This window comes from Neopelma chrysocephalum, unplaced genomic scaffold, assembly GCF_003984885.1.
Source record: "Neopelma chrysocephalum unplaced genomic scaffold, ASM398488v2 Primary Assembly neopelma1_43, whole genome shotgun sequence".
Taxonomy (NCBI): domain Eukaryota; kingdom Metazoa; phylum Chordata; class Aves; order Passeriformes; family Pipridae; genus Neopelma; species Neopelma chrysocephalum.
Genome location: NW_020897702.1, coordinates 3158542 through 3185535, shown reverse-complemented (window position 1 = coordinate 3185535; position 26994 = coordinate 3158542). Strand labels below are relative to the sequence as shown.

The following is a 26994-nucleotide window of genomic DNA, read 5'->3' as shown; positions in this document are numbered from 1 at the left end:
TTTAGATAAACACTAATATATGCTAATGTTTTCTAAGTCTGGAAAGACAATACAGCTAACAAGACACAAGCAACCATTGACACTGCCCAAAAGGGGAAAAAGGAGGATCAGTTACAGGTGTTATCAGGAATCTGCAAGCAACTCTGCCAATACAGCTATGAAACAACATAACCAGAATAAACAGTTCAGCCATTTTTGCTGCTACAGTTAAAGCTAGAAACTTAGTGCCCATCTGAGAACAAGAACAGCATCACAGCCTGCATCCAACATCCTGAAACCAGGTAGCACTTCTGTTAGTGATTTAAAAGTCTTCTCTGATAAGTAAAAGCTAACTCTCTGATACTGTGGACACTGCTCTCACTACATCCTTTATAATAGAGTAATTTATGCCAGAAAGGGCCTCTGGAGGTCCAACCTCTGCTCAAGGCAATACTGAGATCTCATTGCTCAGTGTCTTGCCCAGACAAGTTTTGAATACTCCCAGGATGGAGATTACACAACCTAGTATCCAATGTGAATTTTCCATGTTGCAACGTCCTACCTTTGCTTTTCACCTAAAAGGAGCCTGGCTCCACCTTTGTACTCTCCCCTTAGATAGGTGACAACAGTATTAATCTGCCTTAACTACAGCCTTCTCTTCTTAAGACTGAACAATACATTTCTCCTAGCTTCTCCTTGTATATCAGGTGCTCCAGGCCCTGGCCATCCTCCACTTAACTCACTTCAGTATGTCCCCTTTTACTTGTACCAGTGAGCTCAAAGTCTGACATACTCAATAAAGGCACCACAAACTAATCAGACAAGAGACAAACTCATTTCATCTCTTTACAGCTCAACTCCCTACACAGCAGTAGAACTTAGAACAGTTAGCTAACTTAACTCACAAAAAAGGTCTCCTAGGACCTAGACCTAGGACCAAAAAGGGCATCTAAGTTAACTATTAGAACCAAGAATTCAGTTTAGACTGCAGGAACAAAGCAGTAACAGAATGAAATATAAATGCTCTGACTTGTACATATTACATACACAGAATGCCATTCATAATCCTATATATAATGAATTTTTCCTGCATAGCCATAAGCACAGTCTTCATAAAGTGAAGAGGAATGCTACTTGCTAAATATTCATTGAATATTTAGCACATGTACCAAACCGCTGCAAAGAGCCACAAATGATGCTCAAACATGTTTCCCTCGCGTGCTTCAGGTAAAAGATCTGATGTCTATACTTTCGTTATCAAGGTGCCTGTAAAGCAGTGTATTCATCTTACAAGCAATCAGGAAAAGTGCTAAATGGGGGGAAAGTAATACAGTCAATCCACCCTTAAGTCAGGTTCACGAGCCTTCAGAAACTATTAATGGTTAAGAGTAAGATGTGGGACAAGCTGTCCAATAACTTCTCATAGACATAATAACTTATAGTGTAGGTTACCAAAGCCTATGGCTAATGAATAAAGAAAAAAATGATTAAAAGTATCATGAATAAAATAACAGCCAAACAGCATTATGGGCCCATGACTAAGACTGATTTGTACATGATACAATAAGCCCCTTAGAAATAAGCAAATATTTGTTCAGTCAGCTAAGGCAGCACTTCTTAGTCTGTTAGCAATTTAGGAAGAGATTAAACAACACTCACTAAAGAATTCAGCCTTTTAAAAATCAGTAGTTAGAAAACATGCAACCACGTGTTTCAAAAAAAAAAAAAAGTTAAATTCTATTAACAGACCAGAAAAAGAAAAATATTTAACATCACTAAAAAGACTGCAAGTACAACTTAAAAAAAATTACTTCATGGATACAATATATTCTGGCTTGGCACAACATGGTATTGTTACAATAGTACTATAAATCAGTAAGGTACAAATGATATGGTCAAGGACTGCCTGCCTACTTGAGAAATGAAGCAGCAGCATTATCAGCTAAAAGGAAACTGCAAAGACCAATTCCAGACACAATACTTTTATTATCCTTGATTTAGAATTACACTGACAGTCCATCCCAAGATAAAACCACCCTTTGTTGCCTCTCCATTACTACAGAAATAAATTAAGACATATTTTAGATGATCAGACCTTTACAGTCTCTTACTTCATCTTCAAAATAAGACCAGTTACGTTTCCACATATTTTTCTACAGACTCAAAATAAGCAGATTTACAGCTAATTTCAACCAACTAGCCTATAAAAAGAGGAAACCACCCCCCCCCCAACAAATTTATTGATGTACAAGTAGATTTTCACCTAGGAAATTATTAATGAAGAGCTTTAATCTCTGATCTTGCTTTTATTTCAAAAGGATGAGAACATAAAACATTGAAATAAGACAAGTGCCACTCTAGAAACAATTAAGTGAAATATTTCCACATCTGATCCCCATGAAACATCTGATACCCTCAATCAAGTACTTGCTTTCAATTTAATTTCAGCACTATATCTTCTTACTGCTTTTTACAGGGAATTGTGTAATACATGCATCTGTTCTTTTGTATGGAAAACCCTGAATTCTCATTTATACCTAATCACCTCATCTCCATGAGGTACCAGCACAGAGTGAAAACATGTCTTCCAGAAAACCTGACTGCTAGGAGGAAGCAGCAGTTAAAACTACACGTCACACATGAATGTGAAAAAACAGAAATTTTTTTTTTTCTAATTCACTGAGAATGAATCCTACTGGTCAGCTCAAAGAAGAAAATATCAACACAGTCTAAATTACAACAGGGAAGATGGACACAAAATAATTAAATATAAATGTTATGGGTCCGATCTTAGCTAGACAAAGCCTTGTTTTTAGTTATCTAATAGCAGAGGAACAACCATGTCTGCAAAAGGGTTCAGGAGACAGACGACAAAAGACAAAATCCTGGCTCTCTTCTTAAAGGCAAAAAGCTTAAAAAAATTATGAAGCATGGCCAACTGGATTAAAATGAACCTGAAGAGGACATGGCTACAAGAACAGAAGACAGAATTCCTCACAGAAGATCATTTAATATCACATGTTAAAAATTAGAAGTGTTACACTAGGTTGTCATGGCTTATCCCCAGCTGTCAACTCAGCCCCACACAGCCACTCACTCACTCCCTCCTGATGGGATGAAGGAGAGAATCAGAAGGATAAAAGTGAGAAAACTCACAGGTTGAGATAAACACAGTTTAACAGGTAAAGCAAGAGCCATGCATGCAAGCAAAGCAAAACCAGTAATTCATTCACCGCTTCCCACAGGCAGGCAGGTGTTCAGCCATCTCCCAGGAAAGCCAGGCTCCGTCACGAGTTAACAGTTACTTGGGAAGACAAACGGCATCGCTCTGAACATCCCTTCCAGCCCCCTTCCTCCTTCTTCCCCTGGTTTTACATACTGTGTACGACACCACATAGTATGGGTTATCCCTTCGGTCAGCTGTCCCAGGCTGTGTCCCCTCCCAACTCCATGCACACTCCCAGGCCACTTGTTGGTGGGGTGGGGTGAGGCAGAAAGGCCTTGACACTGTGTAAGCACCGCTCAATGATAACAAAAACACTGCTGTGTTATCAACACTGTTTCCAGCACAAATCCAAAACACAGTCCCATACCAGCTACTCTGAAGAGAACTAACTTTATCCCAGACAAAGCCAGGCTCTATGCATTAGTTAAATTTTAAAAAATCTCAATCCAACACTACTATTTTATGAAATATGGTGAACTAGCAATCTACTAAAAATGTAAAACAGGAAACCTTCATTATAGGTATGTTATGTTCATCAATACATGTATCGTATAAAAACTACAGCAGGCATTAAAAATTTTTAGATCTAGCTATCTAGCTGAGCAGCGAGTTCTTACATTTCTTGCATATATATTTTGAAATAATAACTGATTTTCCTCTAATTTCCCTTGGTTTTGAGATAGCATGAGAAATTCAATACCTGCAACATGTATTTCACATAATTTTTATTATTTTTACATATAAACACTGGAGCGTAAAATCAACTTCTGAGATATATGTATGTCTGTGACTGTCCTATCCTCATAAAATATTAATATACCATGAAACAAAAATGTGTTACACTGACAGTAATTCCATTGTGTTTTCACCTACCATGTCATTGTACTTACCTTGGAATTCAGCTGTATAGATGGAGCCATTTGCAAGAAATGTTTGATACAGAAACAAATTGCAGAACTTCCCTTTCTTAAGTGTCCTTTGCAAAATGCAGGCCTCTTATTGATCAGCAAACTTTGCACATCAAAAACACTACTCGCCCACCAATAATTAAAAAGGTAACACAAGAAAAGCTGCACTTTTTAAAAACAGTACCAATTAATAGCTATTTAAATAATCAAATATTGCTAGAAACCCCCCCATTTCTCTTAAAACCTGAAGACAAAAGGTGCTAAAAGATATTATAACATCAATCTTCAATAGGAAGCTCTTTTTTTGCCATACCTTTGCACAGTGTAAATATTACATAAAGCCTCAATAAATTTTATGTTATAGCTTACAGTAAAATAGAGTAAATAAAATGAGTCTAAAACCTTTTTATCTCCCTTCCACTTGAAATATGCTTTCATGTTTAAATATAAAAGCTGTGCGATAAAGTATTACTGAGCATTTACAATAACTTCAATGATTCTTTTGAGACATGGAAAAAGATAACCATGAAAACTAAAATACAGCAAGATAATTGATTTGAGTAATAGACAATTAGGGAAACAATAAAGTTGGGAGAGCCTCTTCTCTACATATACGCATAATTCAATATATTAACATGCACTACTGAAACATTTTAAATTATTTTTCAAATAAATAAAACATCAATTCATATTTGAACAATAGGTGTAGAAAACCACAGAAAGATACTTCATTATATAGCTGGATTTTCAACTTTCATGATATTCAGACTTTAATGAGGAAGTAATTTTTAGGGCCTATTCAAAAATTGTTTACAATTTAAAAAAATTATGCTGGCTTTGGATTTTCCAAAATTCTGATGACTATGACACCAACTTAGTAATAGATAACCATCAAAATTCTCTTAGTTATGTTCTCATGTTCTTGACAGAATCTCCCAGTCAACATTTACTCATTCAGTGTATAAGGAAATCAAATGTAGTTAGACCTGAAGACAGGTTATTTCAGCTAGCAGGTGAGTAATAATGCTTATCTGTATAAAATCCTACAAGCTTGAAAATAATACCAACTGTTGCATTGGACTACTTCAACAACACTGAAGACAAATATATTTTATTAATACAGCAAGCTGTTAAAAAACAAGCAGAGTGAACACTTACAAATTCATCATTTTTATGAGAAAAACGGCAGTAAATTAGTCACTCTCCATGCTGGCTCATTCTTTGTTATGTGCTAAACAGATTACAATCACTGTGCCAAAATCAGGAATGCAAGATGGTTTTACAGTTATGTCCAGTATTTATATTGAATTAATGCATCCCAACTGTGGACTGGGATTTAACAACCTAATGCTTTAATACTTCATTTTTATCGCAAATGAAACAATTCGACTTAGAATGACACAGCTATGAAGTTTTGGGGGTTTAAAACTAAGATTTTTCTTTTTTACTCAGCACAAAAAAAAAGTTGGTGGAGTGCAGACACCATCATAGTTTATATATTACCAACAAGAACAAATAAAAAAATAATTCAGGTTGCACAGTTTAAGGCTGGTGAATACTGTATTGGCAGAATGTTGCTGCAGTTGCCACATGAGCTTCTGAGACCACAAAAAAAAACCAAGAAAAAAACGCACCAAGCAAAAAAAAAATCAAACCTCTGAAACCAGAAAAGTCATGCCAAAGTTTTTCCAGCTGGCAATATATGCCAAACAGAACTAAAGACAATTCAGCATATACCTGTTTTCAAAAAAAACCTCCAAAAAAGTAAGAAGGCTAAATGACAATCATTAAAATGGATTATTACATAAATAACCTCTTCTTCCAGAGCTTTAATTATCTTTTACGAGATCTCTAATATGACCCTTTCTTTAAAAAAAATTGCTCAACAGTTACCTGATATATGACAACATCATTGTCTTAGATTTATGAAGGAAGACTCTGCTATATGCCATATTATATTAAATATTTTACTAAAATCAAAGGTCTTACAACTTTAATAAATATAGTTTTAAAAAACATTAAATGTACAATTCTATTTACATGCAAGTCCATTAAAAAGAACAACCTCCAGAAGAAAATGGTCTTGAAATAGGCCTATTTAAAACACAGAAGATCCACTACTTATTGGAGGTGATGATGTGTTTTAAAAGGGCAGGGAACAGATCCTTATTAACTGACTGCAACTGTGTTACTGGCTACTGGAAACACTGAAATAATTCCATGAGTCTGTATTGTCTCCCCACCTATGTCTTCGCTGCAGAGGTGGTCTTTGAGTGCTTTTGTGGGAAGGTACCACTGAATTCATGACAATAGGTATAGATATTTTATATTCATATCGTTCCAACATCTGAGCAATCTTCTCACGAGTGACCCCATGTTTATTTCTCCTACAAAAAAAAAATTGAAATTAACTGTCTGGTATTTTTATAGTTAGATATAAGTGTATATATATATTATACATATATAATACACGTTCACAGTTATATGTTTACAGTCTTTAAGAAAAAACCTCTGAATTCTCAATTTTTTTCTTCTTGCTTTTCATATTTAAACTTTTACTTTTATTATGCTGTACCCTCATTCTCTAGTTATTTGTGTTAAGGTTTATTTTAACAATTTACCACTGCATATATTAAGTAACAGTAAACAATACAGTCGTTCTTCTTCATACAGAAATGTGATGTTACACAACTACAACTATATAATAGATAGTTATACAACTATGTATCTAAGTTACCCTAGAAGGACTCTGCTTTCTATTCATTCATCACATTTTACATAGTATACTAGCTAATGAGCAGAGGGATGAATAATACCATAGGCTATTCCTTATGAAAGCAATGTTCAAACTAGCATAAAAAATATGCAACTACATGGTTTCTAGACTTAATGACAATATTTTCTCATCAATACATCTCTTATCACCAAGAAATCTTGTCTAATCTGAAATATTTCCACATATAAACCAACAAGGAACGTATTCCTGAATCTTTGTGCTTTCTGCCGGGGACAGAAGAAGCATCGGCCTTACCACCTTGCTCAGTTCTGTAGAAGGGAAATCAATACTAGGAACAAACAGGGTATACTGGAAAGAGGATACTCCATACAGAAATATTTTAAAAGGCTGACTTCCTCACCACCCAGCCCCTCCAGGAGTTTGTGTGTATTATTACAACAAAGAAGTAAGTATCAAGTAGATAAGGGTTCAAAGTATACTGCAGGTAACACACTAGTTTCACATTCAGAGTGGAAGCAGAATTGGTGATCTCAGAAGTATTCAAAATTATGCTGGCTCCTTAAGGTGCATTTTATCAGCTTTCTTTCTGTGAAGAAAATGCTTAAGTAGAATATTTCTCACACAGAAACTCTTCCCTCAGACAACATCAGAAGCTAGAGTGATAATCACTTGTGGCTCATTGTTTACATGCTTCTAATTTCTACATTGTGCTAAAGCAGTACAGGAGCAGTTGCATATTGAACTTATCAGTTAGTGAGCTTTAACAGTTTTGATTTTATTCACAAATATGAACAAGGTTAATGGTAGAGAAAAAAAACCAATCCCCTAGAAAAATGCGGATACTATAAAGCACTTGACACTCATGACAGACAAAATATGAGAAGAGGAACTCTTAAGTCCTTTTATGCCAAGTGGTGGAAGCAGAAAGTTACTCAGTATTTTCCCTATCTTTTAGTACTCCTAGAAGAAGATTACAGCTCAAGTGCTCTGGGAATAGAGTGCACACTCATCCACAATTGAACGGATTTGTGTATAATCACATCATAGACGAGTAAGTACTTTCCCTAATAAGGAAAGGCAGGACAATAAAAGGAAAGGCCTAATAAGGAGTAAGGCAGGATAATAAAATCACCAACGGCAAAATTGCATTAAGCATAGAAACTAATTGAAAAAAGGAAATCAATTTGCTGTATAGTGTCATTTAATACTGGGATCTCCTCTTCAGGCACGTCTTCACTTATCCTTTTGTAGCTTGGCTATGCTGAAAGAGCACAAAGCCATCTATCCTGAACCAACACAGACACACCTGCAAAAGCTCCTAATAGATAGTTATAATATGGAAGTTGGTCTTGCTTGGAGCAAACAGAACCTATTGATAAAAGCAAAGTTCTGTCACTATTAAATATTTTTACACTACCCTCAGCAAGTCTGCTTATGATACAAAACTGGGAGGAGCCCTCTCCTGAAGCAATTAAAAAAGAAAATGAAAACTTACATCACCACCTTTCTTGAACTCTCAAAAATAAAGTTTCCAGACAATGGGCCTCTATTCAAATATTTACAGCAAGTAGAGCCGTCAAAACATTTCTAAGAACCTTCTAAAAACTGGTAGCAGCACTTCACAGTTCAAGTAAACCTTTGGTTTTGGGAAAGACATAAACTTTATTCCTACAACTAATGACTAAACAATACAGTTCAACAGTAACTACACTTCACGTTTGCTTATCCTTTTGCCTCTTAAGACCATGTGGAAACATGAATTTTCCTGGAAACTGAGTCTGTCCCACATAATGGAAATTTCATGCTGAGTATCTTACAAGCATCTGATTATTAACCCTCCTAACTTGGCTGTGCTGTACCCCAAACTAGAAAAAACTTACTAGAATTCATTCCATCTCTAGAAAAAAAGTTAGTGGTAGCTTAGGAGCAGAAGGTGAAAACTTTAAAAGATTTGTAAACACAATAAAGTCCAAATTGGTCAGTAACGTAAGCACTGTACAACATACTTCGTGCACTGTAGGGGCTACTCGCAAAGCTGAAACAATTATAAGCGAAGTCAGCTGGATGCATATAAAATGACGATCAGTGCGAGAACTCTGTCATCAACTGTGAAACTATTACATTACATTTCAAACAAAGAAATATCTCTAAGTTAGACTGACACCTCACAGATTCCTAAAGCAGATACATGTGAGACAAAAAGGATATTAACTAGGAATAATAAGCAGCTTCCTAAGCAGTCTCACAACCCAGTAGTTCAATGACCTATGTTCAACAGTACTCTAAATCAGATCCTCTGAAGACTGGGGACGATTCCACAAAAGCTTGCAATAGAATAATATAAAATATGAGCTTTCTTTTTAACTTTTACTGATTAGTAATAAACTGCTGTTCTTTAACACTAAGACACCTGTAAAAGTAGACAAAGTACTATATTGATGCACTCCTTGCCAAATGTGGAATTTCTTTTTGTCTCCTACCTATTCCTTGCCTTCAGCATTCTGTAGCAACAACTTTATCACAGTAATTATTCATTATAATAACAGCAATTCTTACAGGGGTCATTCATTTTTCTTCGCATGTCCAATAACATTTTAATATTGACTTTTTGGGCCAACAAGACAGGGCCAGTATTTATTTGTCTGCTTGTTTATCCATAAAACTTCCATTTAAAGGTATGCCTCAAAATGCCTATTTAAATAAAATACATTTCAAACTACTAGTAAAGTACTTAATAATATATTGAATAAAATATAACTTACTGTATATATACTTATGCATGCATATTTATCTGCCTATCTCTATATGTAAAGTATCATGATTTCTGTAAGAGAAACCTTACTTTTCTAATTCTTCAGGATCAAACTTCCACCAAGTATCTGGTTCATGGAATTCCACTCTGTAACCTTTTTCTAGAGCCTGCAGCAAGTGAAGAAATATGTGTGATATGTATATCTTTATTACATAAAACATAAGAAAAAATTAATAGACAAGTATAATAAACAAATGTAGCTAACTCTGAGGTGGTAGCATGCTGAGTTTCACTCACCCCCAACCCGTCTTAACTTTTGTTCCAGGCTAAGTAAATTAGATCAAGTCAATCCTCAAACTGATCTAAACCATTGCCATACCAATTAGTAATTTTTAGCAACAACAGTCTTTCTCTTTAGAAACCTGAGCAAGGAAATGTTTCTGGACAAAACACACCAACTTATCACATGTGAAGCTAAGTTTGGAAAAACTGTAATGAATGACATAATAATGCAACAAAACTTACCACTTCCACATACGGCTTCATTTCCCAGGCTTGAGTATTAGTGTTGTCTATTATAACTGGAGATCTTCCCTGCTCCATTGCTTGCTTTGCTGCAATGAAAAATAGTGCAAATTAAAAAACCACTACATCTAAACTATTCCAGATGTTTTTTTCACTAATCTACTCTGACACACACTGTTCTAAGGAAAGGAATAAAAGATACAGACAGGAATGACAAGTAGAAACAAGAATCTGAAGGACAGGATGCCATCCAGAGGGATCTGTCAAGGCAACAATAATAAAAACATATCAAAGGCAGCTGAAATTTCAATAGAAGTGGCAGGATGAACTGAAATAGGAGAAACTTCACAAAGCCACAAAAGTGAACTTACAGGGCCTAAAACCCTAACTGACACTAATTTCGGAATTAAAGTTGCAGTGGTAAATTAATTCCATTATTTCCACAAGTATTTGTGCACTTGCCCTTACAATGATCATATTAAATGCATATGTGTTTTAGTATCAAAATATGCATTTCACTGTCTTGTAAAAATTTGAGAGTTTGAAACTCTGTTCATCTAAAAGAAATTAATTTTTTTTTCCCTAATGGGTCTCACCTGTAACTATTTTCTTCTCATACTTACTATATTAAAGATTCACTCCATCCCCAAGAATGGGGGGAGAATAACTTTACCATAATAATTTTCTCATTTGTGAAGAAAATATATTTTTGTCTTCTCCAAAATTCTGACATGAAGATTACAAATGTAATTTGTAATTTGCTAAATATGTTGTAATATTAATAGAAGGAACTATAGAAATCATTTATGCAGCTGATTTTATCTATGTGAAACTTCAATCTAGACCTACTCATTAAATAAGAATCCCAACTACCATGACCACCATTTCCTCTGAAGTTCACATTTCATGTATTCCAAGGATTCACACACAAATGAAATCAAGAGTTTCTGAAGTACTTCCAGTCAGAGAGCTCTGTCTAGTCAAAGCAGGAGGTAAGAACTGAGTGTAACTTCAACCCAAAAGTACTCTGGCAAATGTTTTGCAGTGTTCTATAAAACATGACACAGCTACTCTTGTTCCTGTTATCAAAATCACTGAGTAACTACATTATATACTGTAAGTTATCAAAAACACTGGGTAACTAAGTTTTACAGAAGTAGAGAGATCTTTAGATCCAGCCAGAAACAGCCGTAAGCCATTATTAAGTGAGAATTGTTCGGTGGTCTTGTAACTGTGAAGCTTTGAGACCTCTCATCCACATACCTTACCAACTCTTCTGCTCCTTTGGCTACTACTGGGAACTTCATTCAAAGTATTCGTTATTGCTGCACACCAATCTCAAAAGGGCTCTTGCAATTCATATTCTAACAACTGCTCTCAAAAATTCCTACACTGTTCATACAGAAATGTTCCCCAATGTATCATAAATTTTGCATTAAGATAAGAAGGGGAGAAAAGGGGAGAATACTTTTTTTTTCCTTGTCCCTCTGTATCTTCTGATGCAAAAAAACTCCTCTAGACAGGAAAGAAGCTTCTGCTTGAGACACTGCAGCACAGAGAGCAATCTGCATGGACTTGTTTAGTTTGTATACTCCTTGGAGAAGACCAGACAGACAATAAGATTCTTAGAAAACTGCTACAGAAAGAGCAAGAATCTGCCTACAATCCTTCTTACACCAGGTATCTACTTCTTTACCAATAAAACTCAACCTTTGGACACTGCTACACATTAAGAAAGATGACTTATTAAAGCTGTTAATCTACACAAGTGAAATGAAGTCTTCCTCAGAAAAACTTCCACAAATTTTGGACGAAACTCAGATCAGTAAAGATAATGGAAAAACGCAGAATTCTCTGCTCTTTCTGGCTTGGATAGAGTTAGTTTTCTTCACAGTTGCTGGTATTACATCATGATATCTGCTGTTGCCAGTATTAAAAAGTTTGAATTCTGCTATCAAGATACTACTATCAGATGGAACAAATCAGTAGGGCATAGCCCAAAGAAACAAGTTTTTCTATTTTTATCTCTGAACCTTGTAGAAGTTCGAAATTTAATGTATATATATACATGAATTAAAGAATAAAGAATAGTTTAAATGCATAGTTCTATATACGCTATGCTAAAATATATATACTCCTCACACAGACTCTTAAGACACATGCATGTTATGCTTCACTTCTATTTTCTCAATATAACATAGTTTAATAGGATTCCCCTTATGCATTCAAACCTCTCTTCTGGTTCCAGTCATGGGCATCACCAAGCTGAGCAGCATTATATGTGTATCCATCCTGCTGACGGAAGTAATCATCAGTGCTGAATACAATGCCATCACAACTCTGACCAAGCAGAATGCTGTTAAACAGAGGAAAACACAAAAATATATAAATTTTAAATTTTCATACAGATTAAAAAAGACACATAAAAAAAGATTATAGATAAAATAGATTTAACTGTGTCCTACTTCTGAACCTCTTGCAAACTTCAAACAGATTTATAAAAGTACACTCATGCATTACCAATAATTCTAATCTAAATTAAAGCAATATATTTTCCCCTTCTCTACTGTTTCTGTAGTTGTTGTTTCTTCTCCACCCCCAAGAGATGTTCTAATTAGATCTATCTAATTTATGGCTTTACTGCAATAAGTTCTAAGTACCTCATAATAACTGAAGATATTTACTAACATTTTCCATCTCAATTCTCACATGGAAGTATGTCTAGAAACCAATCTGAACATGAGGCCTCGGGATGCAGCTGAAAAACGAACTGGCTGTTTAAATCCTTTTTCAAGACCTTAAACTCTCAATATGCCCTCTTCTGACCCCTGTCCGTGCTGCCTGCACATAGGATGTGGGCAGAACAAGAACAGAAAAATAAAACTACTAATGTTTACAGCTATTTCCCTGTTTTCAGGAAAACATAAAAGATCAAAATAAACTTTCAAGATCATCCTACTAATGAAAGTCAGGATTACAGGAGAGTGCCCATATTCCTTCAAGATCCTATATCCTATTCCAGTTCCGAGTCTTCTTGTCTAATCCTGACAACATAGTCTTATTCGTTCCTATTTTCTCATCAACTCTGGCACTCACTGGAACTATAATCCGCTGGAATTCACCAGCCAGAAGAAAGCAATACTTTCCCCCGCCAACACCCCCACCACCACCCCAGGTTACTTTTCTGAAGCTTTAGCAGTTGAGACTATTTAAGAAAAGGCCCCAAAAGGTGATACACCAGAAATTAATAACTACCAATGAACATGTCCCCTGCCTGAGCAGCAGTAAGCTGCTGCATGGGCTATCTCGTCTGGTAGAACTGCAGTTTCAGTCTAATAGATGACAAGAAATTTAAGACAGAAATGGAGATATGAAAAACTCCTATCAGGGGAATTATATTCTTTTCCCTATCACTCATAGAGTTAACAGGGTGATAGGAAAGCCGCGCATCTTACTATCCCTGCATTAGTTACTTCAAATCAGAAGAAAAAACTACTTGATTAGTGTTTTAGATTGTTTTCCTCAAGGCAATACCATTCCATGGTGACTTGTGAACACAGAGACCAATTTCACCAAAATCTGATAGTCTTGCAAAAGAATTTGGGGGGGGGGGAGGGAACAGACAAACCAAAACAAATTTGTAAACAAAAGGATCAAATGCAGAGATTCAAATCAGAATTCATAAAGATAAAAATAAAAAAGACTGCAAATTTCACATTTACCCAGTCTTTAGGCCTGACATTTCCAAGTATCAGATACTTCACTGGTTAGAAGTTTACTTCATTTGTGGGTTGGGTAAGTTACAGCATATTCAGCTTCTTGCATAGCTAACATTAAGGATTTCAGGACAAATTTAAGTATATTCATCAAACAATAAAAGACACAGTGGGGAAGTCAATGAGGGTAAAAAAAGGAAATTCAGGGGGACACAGTTGCAATATCCACTGTTTACATGCTTATTTTTACTCTGTATCGTAAAATTTTCAACACTGATATTTATTAATTACAGAAGCTATTGCAATGGGTGATGTAGGAATACTAGAAAAATCCACAAAGCTTTTCAAGAACTCTGCATTTGCAGTGTCATCAAATGCCAGAGTCAAACCTTCTAAAAGCATCATAAAGTTGACTTTTGGATTTGACTAAAGTTCATCCTAAACACTGCCCAGGCATGCCAGCAAATACCTGCGAGTCAAGAAAAAACGATTATAGCAAAGTTACAGGGAGTAATTAACTGCTGCTTGATCAATAACATCAGAACCTGTCAAATGAGCAATCTCCATTCTGCCAAATGTAAACTTCATTTCAGAAAGTCCTTGGAAATTGGTGTTTAAAGGAAAACATTATATAACTAGGACAACAGTATAGTTCTCTTAAAGTCTGATCTACAGAAAAAGTGTGATTAAAAAACCTCCTTGACTATTTCAATCTGAAAGTAGAAAACAGCCAGTTAGTGTCACAGAGCATTTACAGCCCACTGCAACACTCAGATATCACTGTCCCATGGAAATTGAGGCAACTATTCAAGCTCAGAAATAGGCAATGTACACACAGGCTACTAAAACCAAACTGCACTAGCAGTATGTGGTATTGCACTACTGCTGAGGTGGTAGGAACAAAAAAGAACTGGCCAGACCCCAAATGTCTTAGGGGAACAAATATATGTCAGTTCTAAGTTACTATGCTTTCCTACATATCTGTGCAGGAAGAGCTACTTAAGTGTAAGTCTGACACAAGGAATTTGCTATGTTTTGCCACCTGTCACCAACAATAGATCTGTTATGAATGACAATTTAATGACTGGGATGCTGTATTAAATATTAGCTTACATCCCTTCATGTTTATTGTCCTGCAAATATGCTGTTGGTTATTTTTCTTTTTAAGATACAGAGATATGTACAACAAAATTCAGATTACTGAGGACCAGAACAAACTACTAATGGCACAATGTCAAGTAACATGATCAAAGCTGCACACAAACTGTTACTTCCTCCTTGCTCTTTCTCCCTTTTCCGAAGTATTAAGGTTACTTCAGCACAAATAGCAATCCTATTTGAGAAAGAGCATGATACACCAAAAGTACAGCCCCTTTTTTGAACATCGATCAATAATTATTTTTGTTCGAGTCTAGACCTTTTAATAGGATGTGTATTACACTGGTTTAGAAGAGTGCAGAAGGATTCATCACCTATTTTTGTTCCAAGTAGAAAAAATGGCACCAGTAAGTCATACACCACATGCAGCAGTAATTTTTGTATCTATTCCTCTATAGTATAAAAATATTTAACAGGAATTTGTATTCATTAAGTTACATGGCCATGATTTCACATGTGGCCTGATTTCCTTATTTACAGTATGCTACATTTACCAACTAATCATGCTAGAAAAACTGGATCAATCTTCCACATTCGCTTTTTGTGTGTTGAATGTATATACACACATCTTACAGAACCATCTGCCTTAATTAAAAAAAAAAAAACATAGCAAATAACATCTGGGATTCTTCTACTAGCTGAGGAGATAAACTCATCCCTACAGCTCCTATGAGCCTGACCATTCAGTTTCTACAGGAGTATATATGAACTGATGAATCAACAGTAATGGAACATTAATTTTCATTTTTATTTCTAAGAACTGACTGTTTGCTCTGTGTTCTGGAGAATAACTCACCTACCCAAATTCTTTTGTTATATGTTCCAAACACCATTAGTAGCAATAAAGAAATACAATGACAAGAGTTCAAGAAATCTTGCAAACCCATAAACAAAGCTTATTCTTGAAATATTTTGTTAGTATTCCTCGAAGTTCAGAATACGCCACAATTATTAATGAACCTGTATAACTGATATAACAGATTTAGTATAGTAAACTATGTTTGCAATAACCCTAAAACCAGAGAATTTGAGAAGGCAAAGTGACTACCAAAGAGTAACAGAACTCTTATACTATACACAACACACAAGCTATCACACAGTAATAAGTTTATGAACTGAAATTTCAATTATTACAGTAACAGTTGTAACCTGTTTCTAAATTGTGAAATTAAATCATAAAACAAAACACTTTAAAAGCCTGACAGTTACCTCTTTCAGAATTCATAGTGTTTAAACTTGTAAAATTCAAAACACAAACCTACTTGTTGACATCATACAGAATAACCCACATACTTCTAACATGTATTTGGAAGTACAATTCATCCCAGGCTCATGAACTAGCAAACAGAAAGAACAAAAAGCATAACTATACAAAGAAAGCATCATTACTATTTAAACCCACAAAGAGATGATATTCCACTTTTGAGAGATGGAGAAAGAAAAAAGTAAGATAAATGTATTTCTAATGAGAGAGTCAAATTACAGATTAGTCAGCATCAATATGTGCACATGCCTGAAATGAACAACTGCTGTAATCCAGCTTTTTTACCCTAAACCTTCCCTGCATCTTAACACTCACTTTTGAACAGAGTAGGGCACTGAAATGAAAGCAGCTATTAGAATTAAAGCAGCTCACCTACTTTTTCCAGACATGCTATCTGATCTGATAGAAGCTATTAGCCTGACATACAAAACCCATGCTGAAACCAAAAAGCTATTTTAACTGGTCAGTAAACCAATACACATTTTTCCAGTGCACGTGTGCATGCATGCATGCACACACACAAATCCTGCTTTAATTTTTCTTCAAAATTAAAATGGTCCCCAAATCTGTATCCTGGTTAGCCTACTTTGATAGATGATTTTATAACAAAGAAGTTATCTCAGAATCTAATAATTCACCTATTTAAAATAGCTAACGTATCATGGTGAGGAAAAAAAGTAGTACTACTACAGATTTTGAAACTATGTAACTGCTACTTTAACGGCATTGCTTGTAACACTTTATAGAAATACACAATTAGAAACAACAGCACACTACTCTTTCTACATTCAGCTATAAATACTGACACTTAAACTCTTCCATTCAAAAGATTTTGCTGTCAAGAAGAATGGTCCCACACGAAGACAACTGTATTTATACATTCATGGATTTAATTAAAAATGTGCTTCTTAAATTACACCGATATTTGTTCTTTCTACTTCATTACACTTCTTTTTATTCAAATGAATGCTTAGATATTTATGGAGGAATGGCAAATTGCAATTGCTGCCAAGTTCAGTAGGAAAATAGTCTAAAAATACAAGCCCCTTTTCCTGGAACTTTTCCGACCATTGTAAGAGCCCATTATCATCTACTTTTAACCGTAGCCCAACCGTTACTTGGGCTAAAGGTATCACCACTGGGTATCTGTCAGGCCAAACTATTTTCAAAAATCTCTAACTAAATGGCCTATCACTTACAAAACCAAGGAAGAAATACAGCATTTTTATCATGTTTTGTTATTCCAAGCTATTCTCTGAGAAGTTTGGATTGACAAAGTGGGATCTGACAAAGTACATGCATTTGTCCTGCAAAAACTTTTTGTAAATCCACCCAAGGTACACAACTTTGAAATGTCACTTGCACAGAAAACAGTAGTGAAAAATACTCATTTTTGTACAGAAAATGCAAAGATTCTCATTGCAGTAAACCCAACCTGGGAGTGGCAGAAAGAGCAATGTGGCAGTGGCAGGAAGCTGATTCAGAACCAATACTGCATTGCAAGAACACATTTCTTGTAGCAGTAAACCTGCATTATATGGGAAAACTGTGGTTTAAGCATGTTTTAAAATGGCTTTTTTGTGGTCTCTGCTAACTCATGTTTCTTCTTCCCAAAATCCCCCACGGCCAGTTCTTATCTCTGTCTCAGGAATGTCCTGAGAAGATATCAAGAAGTCTTCTCATTGGTCTCTTGTTAACCCCTTCCTTATTTGGCTGTTCCCTGCCTGATTGGTGTTTTGTAAGACCCCTTACCTTACATGGTCCCTTTTGACCCTCCCAAGAGCTTTATAAACCCCTAACCACAATAAACTCTCTCTCGCGCCTCCTCTCCACGAGCTGTGTGCTGTCTCTCCGGGAGCCATGGGACCTCGTGGGTGGGGGGAGGGGTGAGCACCTAACCCCTCCATGCGTCCAGGACCCTGAAGAAACCCCTGGAGCTGGAGTAACCCCTTCCCCATCCACCTCAAGCCTTCGGAAATGGAACCCCACAATGGGAGGAATGCACCGAGAATTTCTCCCAACACAAAAAGGAACAGAAGGAACAAAATTGGCCTAAAATAAAAGGAATGGGAAGGATAGTGGTATAAACACTGGAACAAGCAACTCAGCACTGGCAGCAAAGCTAGGAAACAGGGACAAGGCAAAGAGTGAAGCACAAGGAAGACACTGTTATAATGAAGTTGGGGGTGAAATAATACCACTAGCAGAAACAGGGACAAAACAAATCTGTGAAGAAAGGGGATGGAGAAGGAACTGAGAAATCAGCTTAGAATTTAGAAGCAGATGTGGAGCTAGTAAGCACAGACCAAAAGCCATGGTTGGATACTAACAGGAAAACAAAACTGGAAACAGGCAGTCAAGAAATAGGTATTTGAAAGAGCTTCAGAAGGCTACGATTGTCTAGGTCAGGTGAACATGGGAAACACATCAGTGAGACAAGGGGAGCTCCCAGATGACTCAGAAGTCACTGATGTTATGCTCATATTTAGGGCAAGTAAACACAAGGAACTAACAGCTACTCAACCTCACCCAACCTCTGTTCTGGAAAGACAATGGAGTGCATCCTCTTGGAATCTATTTCCAAACATGCTAAGGAAATTAAGTTAACAAGGAAGAGTCCATGTGGGTTTTGTAACAGACAAATTATTCTTTACTGACCAGAATGCACAATGCCTTTGTCCATGAGGACAGAGTGATGAATGCAGCATACCTGGAAATCATCAATGTTTCCAACATCATCTCCCAGTCAGTAACAGAGTACAGAAGAGCATGCTAGCAAGACCAGTTTTTTCAGTATCTTCATCATTAACCTGGATGATGAGGCAGAAAACTTGCAGATGACTCCAAATTAGCAGGGATGCTCAAAATACTGATCAGCAAGGCTTCTATCCAGAAGGTCACTGAGAAACTTGAGAACTGGGCTAAGCAAAACATCACTATGCTCAACAAGGAAAAGAGAAAAGTTCTGCAACTGATGAAAAAAACCTAAGCATCAGCATAGGAGGGAAAGTGGTTGAGTGGCCCTGGTAAAAAGGATCTGAGGATTACAGTGAACATCAAACTGAAGATGAGCAAATGGTGTGCTCTTGTCAAAAGAGGGACAAACTCCAGTCTGGGCTTTCGTAAAGAAAATGTGACCAGTAGATCATCTGAGAAGGCATCACCCACACTCTACCTGGTCTTGTGCGGTCAGTTCTGAAATACTGTGCCCAGGATGAGGCCTCCCAGTTCAAAAGACATGCTGAAACACATGAAAGGGCTGAATAGATGGCTACCAAGGTGGCTAAGGTCATACAACCTACAAGGAGAGGTTAACAGCAGCTGGCTTTTTTAGTCTGGTAGTGGAGACAGCAAAAGGCCTGATATCAGCCTATCTGGTATCAGCCTATTACAGTGAATAAACCTATCCCTTACCAGAAGGGAAGCTGCAAAGAAGATGAGCCAGATTTTACCACGGAACAGCATATGTTACAACACAGAACACATAAAAATTATGGTTTGGGAACTTCAGTTTGGAGACTAGGAAGAACTTCCTTAGTAGGAGGGTTGTACTGCACTAGAAAAGTTTGCCAAGATCATAGAATCTCTATGGGTTTTTCAAGATCAGGCCTGACAAAGACAGACCTGATCTGATCCAATGATGGTGATAGACCCACTCCAAGCAGAGTGATGGACTAGTTGATCTCCACTATCTTCTTCCAAAAAACATGCCTATGATTCCAACTGCTTATTTGGAATGGAAGAGTGAAAACAAAACACAAACTTCAGTGGAAGATTCAGGACACATATGGCTGAAGTTTGTGAGCAGGATGAAAAGAGTCTGTACTCACTTTGCACAAAACGCAAATAGAAATTCAAGATTCCTAGGTCTAACTACTGGCCCTGCTGTCATTTCATACTTGGGAAATCCACTTGCAAGATGCATCTCATTCCACTCTAGTGCTGATCCACATAGATGATGTCAACTTTCTGCTTCTCCTTAACAGTCATGTTGCTCACAAAAGAGGTAGGGGTTTGTCTGCAGGTGCTAAAGATGACACACTTGCAAAGATACCTGTGGGTACTAATATGACCTCAGATGACATTGTCCTAGTCTGTCCTAGTCTACACAAAAAAATTTTATGATGTTACACAGAAAAATATGTTCAACTTTATTAAGAATAAGACTTAACTAATAATACAAGTATTTTCCCCATTAATTCTGGGACTTTTTTCCCCAAGGTATCTAAGACCCTGAGACATGATTTCATGGGAATTTGCAATTGCAACCAAGCATTGAACATATGAAACTGCATGTAATTGAATACACTGAAAAACAAGTTCCACACAGTTCAAATTCTGCACCCACATTCGGTAACTATTCTTGACCTTGATTTCATAGTACCTACTTTCCCATATGTTAAATAAAATTAGTAATTGATCTCTCTAGTGAGAGATGAAAAAAAACACAAATATGTGTTCATAAAAACCTCAAGATACTTAAAATTTTTCAGAAAACATGAGTCATATATTTGGAGAAAGATTCTGAGACAAGTTAGCACACCAAACATGGAAAAGAAAATATCTAGTATCTTTATATTAAATATTATCCAATTCCTGCACTGAATGAGGCAGCATTTTTTCCACAGTGTTATTTTTTAAATTTTCTATGTTGCTTTCACATAATAAAGGAATTACTGCAATAATACCACATGGGCACATGCAGGTTTGCAAAATACAGCAACCAGTAACTATAAAATATTATAGTTAAAATTACTCAAACATGTAAGAAAATATCTGTTAAAAGATTTCTACCTATGATACGGAGATCACGGTCTCCTATATATCAGGAAAAACCCCACAAACAGAATGTTACTCCTTTATACAAAAAATAAGTAAGCACATGATCACTGTATCTATTTCAGACTCCTAGCATACAAGAGAAGAAAATCACAGAAGACATCCCATTTCTGATGTAGTTTCTGGATGAAACTCAATCAGTAAGTACTGACTTAGTAACTTTTTTTTTTTAATACAAGAAATTAATACAGGTAGTGTCTGCACTTTATGTCAACTTTTGCGCTTTTTAAATTAGGCCAAAAAAACCCAAAGTGAAAATCCAAGTTGGAGATGGCATCTGCTTTTAACCCTGCCAGACGTCAACAAGTATATTTTTAAGAAAAAATTAGTATTTTTCTTGTGTTCACAAATAAACCGAGCAGTTGACAGACCATACTATGAAAAAAAGGGAATTATTATGATCGGTTTCATCAACACACTGAAAACAAGTATCCTCAGAGTAGCAGAATTCTTATAACGAAAATTCTTGCGTGGAAATAAAATTGTACTCCTGATTCAGTCAAACCGATGCTGTTAGATTTGACGGAAGATTTTTTTAAATGAAGGACTTCAAGAATTAAAAAAAAAAAGCAGACCATCACATACTAGTACACCTCAAAGCCTCAGAATAAACGGTTATGCAATTTAATGGATACACAACATTTTAACACAAAGCAGCTCCTGGTCATCAAAACTCTAAAGAAGACAAAATCCCCAACTAAATACTTTTAATATTTACTGTCATTTGCACTCACTAAGTAAGAATGACAGCAAATACTAAATTACTGCATTTTAGTAGCCTAATTTACAAACTAAAAAGTTTGCTAAGTGCTTACAGATATTTCTAAATTCTTAAAAAATTTTATTTGAATAAACTTTTCAAGTTTTAAGTCTTTACTTACCGAGAAAGTGTAGATTTCCCTGAACCAGGTAAGCCTCTTAAGATGATAAGACATTTCTGTGCACAACCAAATCTTTCTTCAGACAACTGCAAGGAAGAAAAGCTGCGCATTCCTTCTGTATTGTCAGCTTTTGGATCCTTCCAACACTCTTCTTTGGTTTCACAGAAACCATTATTTTGGAGTCCCTTCTGGTCATTATTTTCATTTCTGAAGACCTGAGTAGTATAGATGTCAATATGACTAGCATAGCTGGTATTTTGATCAAGCAATGGACCATGATTGTTGATACCAGTATTTCTATAGTAACTACAACGATTTTCATAAGAAAGTTCCCCATTCTGAAAAGGGAGAGCATTTGGAATTTGTGGTGGGGAATTAAGTGTCTGAAAATGGGATTGATGGTTCAATCTAGGAAGAAGGGGTCCCTGAGGTACTATGAAAGATGCTCTAGTCTGCCAAGTAGGTCTGAATTCAGGCACTGAGCAGTTCCAACATTTAGCATCTATTTGGCCATTAAAGGTATTTTCAGTTTGCCAGCCATCTGTTTCCACAACAAACTGTTGCTCATCGCTAGTTTTCTGACTGTTCTGTTCCCCAAGAAAACACTGTCCATTCTCATAAAATGGCTGTGGGCTGTCCAACGATACATGTTGACAATCCTCTTGTGAGCTTTGACTACAGTTATATGGAGACTGTTGTTCCTGAGAAATTTCACTTTCTTTTTCCTGAGGATTAGTATCTAAATGTTCATTTTCCAGCTGGTGAATTTCTTTATAGAACTGGTCCAGTTCATCATCTATTTCTGGTACAGTGGCAGAAATAGCCTGCATCTTCTTAGCCTCCTTTCTTTTAGGTCTGTCTTCATGTAATTCATTCTCATCTCCCCCATTGCTTCTACATTCATTGCAACTGCCAGATTCACCCTGTTTGTCACTTTTGGCAGGCTTGTAAATAGGTCCTATAAATTCTTTGCTTGTAAAAAAATCTTCATCTGATGCATTTCTATTTACTGATAACAATGTACTACTTTTTTTAGTATTATCTTCACCGGCATTATTTGTAATAAAAGGGTCTTTCTCTTCTTCAACTTTAGAGTCATTTATCGACGCAAATGGAGGATTTACATTCTGCAGAGTTTCTAAATCAACTGGCTGACTAAGCACTAGATTATTTTCAAGGAGAACTTCATTCAATGATCCCAAGACACCAGTCAGTATTTTCTCCTGCTTCTGCATTTCATGTTGCCCTTGGTTATCTGAGGCATACGCTGGTATCCAATCACTTGATTTTCTCTCAGCATCCACCTCCTGGTTATCATCATCAGGGAGTTTCTCGTAAGTCCCTTCTGTTGACTTCATCCTTTTAGAATATGGTTCAGTTTTTATTGCATCATGACACTCCGAGAGCCTTACTCTATTTTCAGCATGAAGCATCTTAGAAAACAATGAATACATTATGAGCATGCATATTTTTAAGATAAAGTATAAAAAAGCAGAACTTATTCAAGCCTACGACATCAGACCCTCAGATCCTCCACGGTCACAACTAAAATGTACTCACCCAGGAAAAAAGCAGACATCACCTACCACAACTATGGTTTAAACAAGACTGCCACATTATTTACTGCTCATCTTTAGTAAAAAACTACTATAGTGCTGCATCAGTTCAGCTGAAATTTTATGATATACCTTAAATAATTTACAAATCATGATTTTAAAATGTGAACACTTGAAAAACTAATTACATCAACAATCTCTGTTCTCTACTGACCTGTTACTCTGCCAAGTGATGGAAATCTCTTTTACAGGATAAATATAGGCCAATTTCCAATGCAGAAACTGATGCCTGACATCACTACTACTATGACCAACAAAAATGTAAATATTTCAATCACGAGGATTGTTTTCTGTGACATGAACCAAACTCAGCTAATTCATTTAACACCAACTGAACAGGTGCTGGATGGCATTTGTAATTTAGAACCAGTCAAATACAACTTTAAATCAAATCTGCAATCTATTATTATGTTTCTTGTTTTGGAACTAAAGTCTTCTGTTAGGGACCAAGACCACTTGGTTATGTGCTTTCTAAAAATAAACACGCACACAAAAAAAATCCTTGTCATAAACAGATTGCATTCTAAGAATAAGGCAGTAAGTTCCAGAAAGATTCAGAGACTAGCAATCACAAACAAAGCAAGATGGCACTGACCCCCGTGACATGCAGTCATGCCACTATCCATCTAATTATTGGTCAGAATTTCTTGGATTTTGCTTTGTATTCCAGAAGTCTAGACAGTATGCAATAAAGAGCAATAATCATTTTATTATAAATCAAGTGCCAAGTAGTTTATTCAGTAAATCCTGGCCCACAAACAAATGGGGTATCAAACAAGACAGAATGTGTTTCTCCTATTAGAAAATTTATTCTACTGCTTTCTGTGAACAGTTCAACTTTCTGGAGTAAGTATTAACAAAATGTCACATGCTCTTTATTCTGGACATGAAAATAATTTTTTTTCTTTATCTGAAAAAGATCTGTAGTAAGTATTAAGGGAACATTTTAAGTAACATGTGCACTTGCAAAACTGACAAGAAAACATGTTACTCTAGGAATTTTCTCACTTACCATCCAAAGGGAGAGAAACCTGCCATTCTCATTCTCCAAATGTCTAAACCAAGGAGATTTTACTGTCTGCGTTATGACTTTACTACCTGGAATAGAGCACTACTGTCAGATATGGAAGAAACTATCCCTCTTCCTCAGAATTGGTGGAAGGAACACTGTTGGCACAATGGTCTCTCCTCTCAAGATATATGTGTTTTATGCATACCTCCAGCTTCTCAGTTCCTCCTTTCTGGAAATTAGAAAGCAAGTATATTATGTGAATAACTGACTCTATCCCCCACCTATCAAAAAAAGTTACTCTGTCTCCACTCAAAAACGGGATTGCGGGGAAAAAAAAAGCTGTTTTATTAGTTCCTACGTCCTCATCCTCCTCTGGGATGGTGTTTAAGCAGAGCCCATTTTCTGATGTACAACGAAAACAGAACACGTGAACACTTGCTGCACTACAGTATCTCCAGTGATGGCAGGATACTGCTCTGTGACTGTCCCACACAGGAATACCTTTTCTTGCTAATCTCTCACAGTCTTTCCTTGACTATCCTTTGGGACAGTGATGCTGCATACAAAAGCATATCCACCTGCATTCTTGGGGAGGACACAGCAAGCACGTAGTGAGAAAATGCAGTCTCTGTGACAGTCTTGCCTCTCAAGGGGGCCGGCACAGGTCTGTATTATTTCTGTAAATAACTAGTAAGCATTGAAGCCGAGCCGGCACGGGGATTCACCAGGCTGCCACTTGCCACGCTCAATCACCACTTTAACTGACCTGCCAAACATCCAGAAGGTTCAACCAACAAACTCAAGGCCCTGAGCTCCACCTGCACGCCACATTCCCCAATGGAAAAAGGAGGCTTATGTGGCAGAACCTACAGACGGGGGAACCTACAGGCTGTGCTTGCGTGACCCCTCAGTGTGTACGGCGGTGACAAAGCGCGTAGGCCTCAAACGGCGCCAGGACACACCTGGTGCCGCGGAAAGCAGACGCTGCTCGCACACCGGGCTGGGAGCGGCGTGACCGAGAAGACGCGGTCGTCAAGAGCCGCCAGCCCCATCCCTGAGGTGTGTCAGCCGCCCGCTCCCCACAGTGTAAAGCGTACCCCACCCCGGCCCGCCAACACTTCCCTCATCCCGGTGCCTGTGTCCCGCAACCTCAGCAGCCGCCGGCCCTGCGCGCTGACACTGCCATCCTCACACCGTCCCTTTCCCAGCCCGGTCCCCCTTGGCCACACGTCGGTGGTGACGGAGGTCGGGGGAGAAGCGGCTTCCCGGCCCCGCTGAGCAGCAGCCGCCACAGCCACACGCGGGTGAGGAACCAACCTCCAGGCAGCGGCTCCCGCCCGTGCCCGACCGCGGGAGGGGCAGCGCCGCCAACCCCCGCTCCCAAAATGGCGCCGCCTCCCGCTGCCCCTTCACCCCGCGCGCGGCGCCGTGAGGGGCGGGACCTTCCTCCACACGCCCCGCCCCCGCCCCGGTGGAAAGTCCCCTGAGAGAGGGAGCGCGGGCTCGGGTTGTGAAGCTTGAGGGTTGTTCCCTCAGCATCCCGGGAGGATCGGAGCGTCTGTTTTGCTTTAAGTGGTATTCTGGTTTTCGTGAGAGAACAACAACGATTTTAGCGAGATTATAAAGTTCCAATGAGGGTTGTCCCCCGCGTAAAAGCTGCCCAAGTTTCCTAGACGTAAGTCTACTAAACGTAGACTTCCAACTTTTCCCTGCTGCATAAATAGAGTGTATATTCTTCCATTACGTGACTACATTTTTTTTTCCAACTCGTGATGTTTTGCAAGGCAAGCCACATTTTTCCTAAAAAACATTGTTCTTACGAAAGTCTTGTAACAGTAATTGCCCAGTTTTCATTAGTGCACACAACAGCTCCTGTAAGTGATGTCCCCGTTCTAAATACCTGCAGTGCTTATTCTTTCACATCACCTGAATGAAATATGAATGTTTGAAAGTCTATAATTTAAAAAGTCTCTGAAATTATTTGCTGTAAGTGGTAAAAAGAAAACTGGTTGTTAAAATCCATGCCAGACATTCCTTCCCGTTACTTCTAGAACCAAAACATTCTTTCCTGTGCCAAGTGATGGCCTTGTTTGTTGGAAGGCATGTGTGGAAGGTAGCATTTTAATTTAGATCAGAAGTGAGCTCTTGAAGTGAATCTCCCAGTTCTTCCCATTTGCCATGCTTTGTGAAGATTAGTGCTCTTCCAATTTAAAAGCTCCTGAGATGTGTATTGTGTGAATGTCACAATCAGATACTTTTCCATATTGATTTGCACTTAGCAGCACTGTCCCAGTTATGCAGACATTGCAGCCAGAGCTGGGAAACCTGTGTGCAGTTTCTAAGGAATAACGGTGGCATAACCTTGTCACCTCATTCCAGAC

General features: G+C 37.4%; 1 protein-coding gene across 5 annotated transcripts in view; it reads right to left on the bottom strand.

Annotated features, from left to right (window-relative positions):
* The window catches only part of N4BP2L2 (NEDD4 binding protein 2 like 2), a 47008-nt gene extending 20974 nt beyond the window's left edge, over positions 1 to 26034 (bottom strand). For 3 of the 5 annotated variants that reach the window (XM_027677766.1, XM_027677769.1, XM_027677770.1), the window contains exons 1-7: positions 25931 to 26034; positions 24700 to 24842; positions 21986 to 23418; positions 12359 to 12483; positions 10128 to 10216; positions 9693 to 9769; positions 6357 to 6500 (exon numbers count right to left, since the gene is read on the bottom strand). In XM_027677766.1, coding sequence (XP_027533567.1) covers positions 6357 to 6500; positions 9693 to 9769; positions 10128 to 10216; positions 12359 to 12483; positions 21986 to 23418 — 1868 coding nt within the window. In that variant the 5' untranslated portion in view covers positions 24700 to 24842; positions 25931 to 26034. Of the gene's footprint in view, positions 1 to 6356; positions 6501 to 9692; positions 9770 to 10127; positions 10217 to 12358; positions 12484 to 21985; positions 23419 to 24699; positions 24843 to 25930 lie in introns of those variants that run through there. The other 2 variants (XM_027677767.1, XM_027677768.1) reach the window with 2 other exon arrangements.
* Between the last annotated feature and the right edge of the window lie 960 nt (positions 26035 to 26994).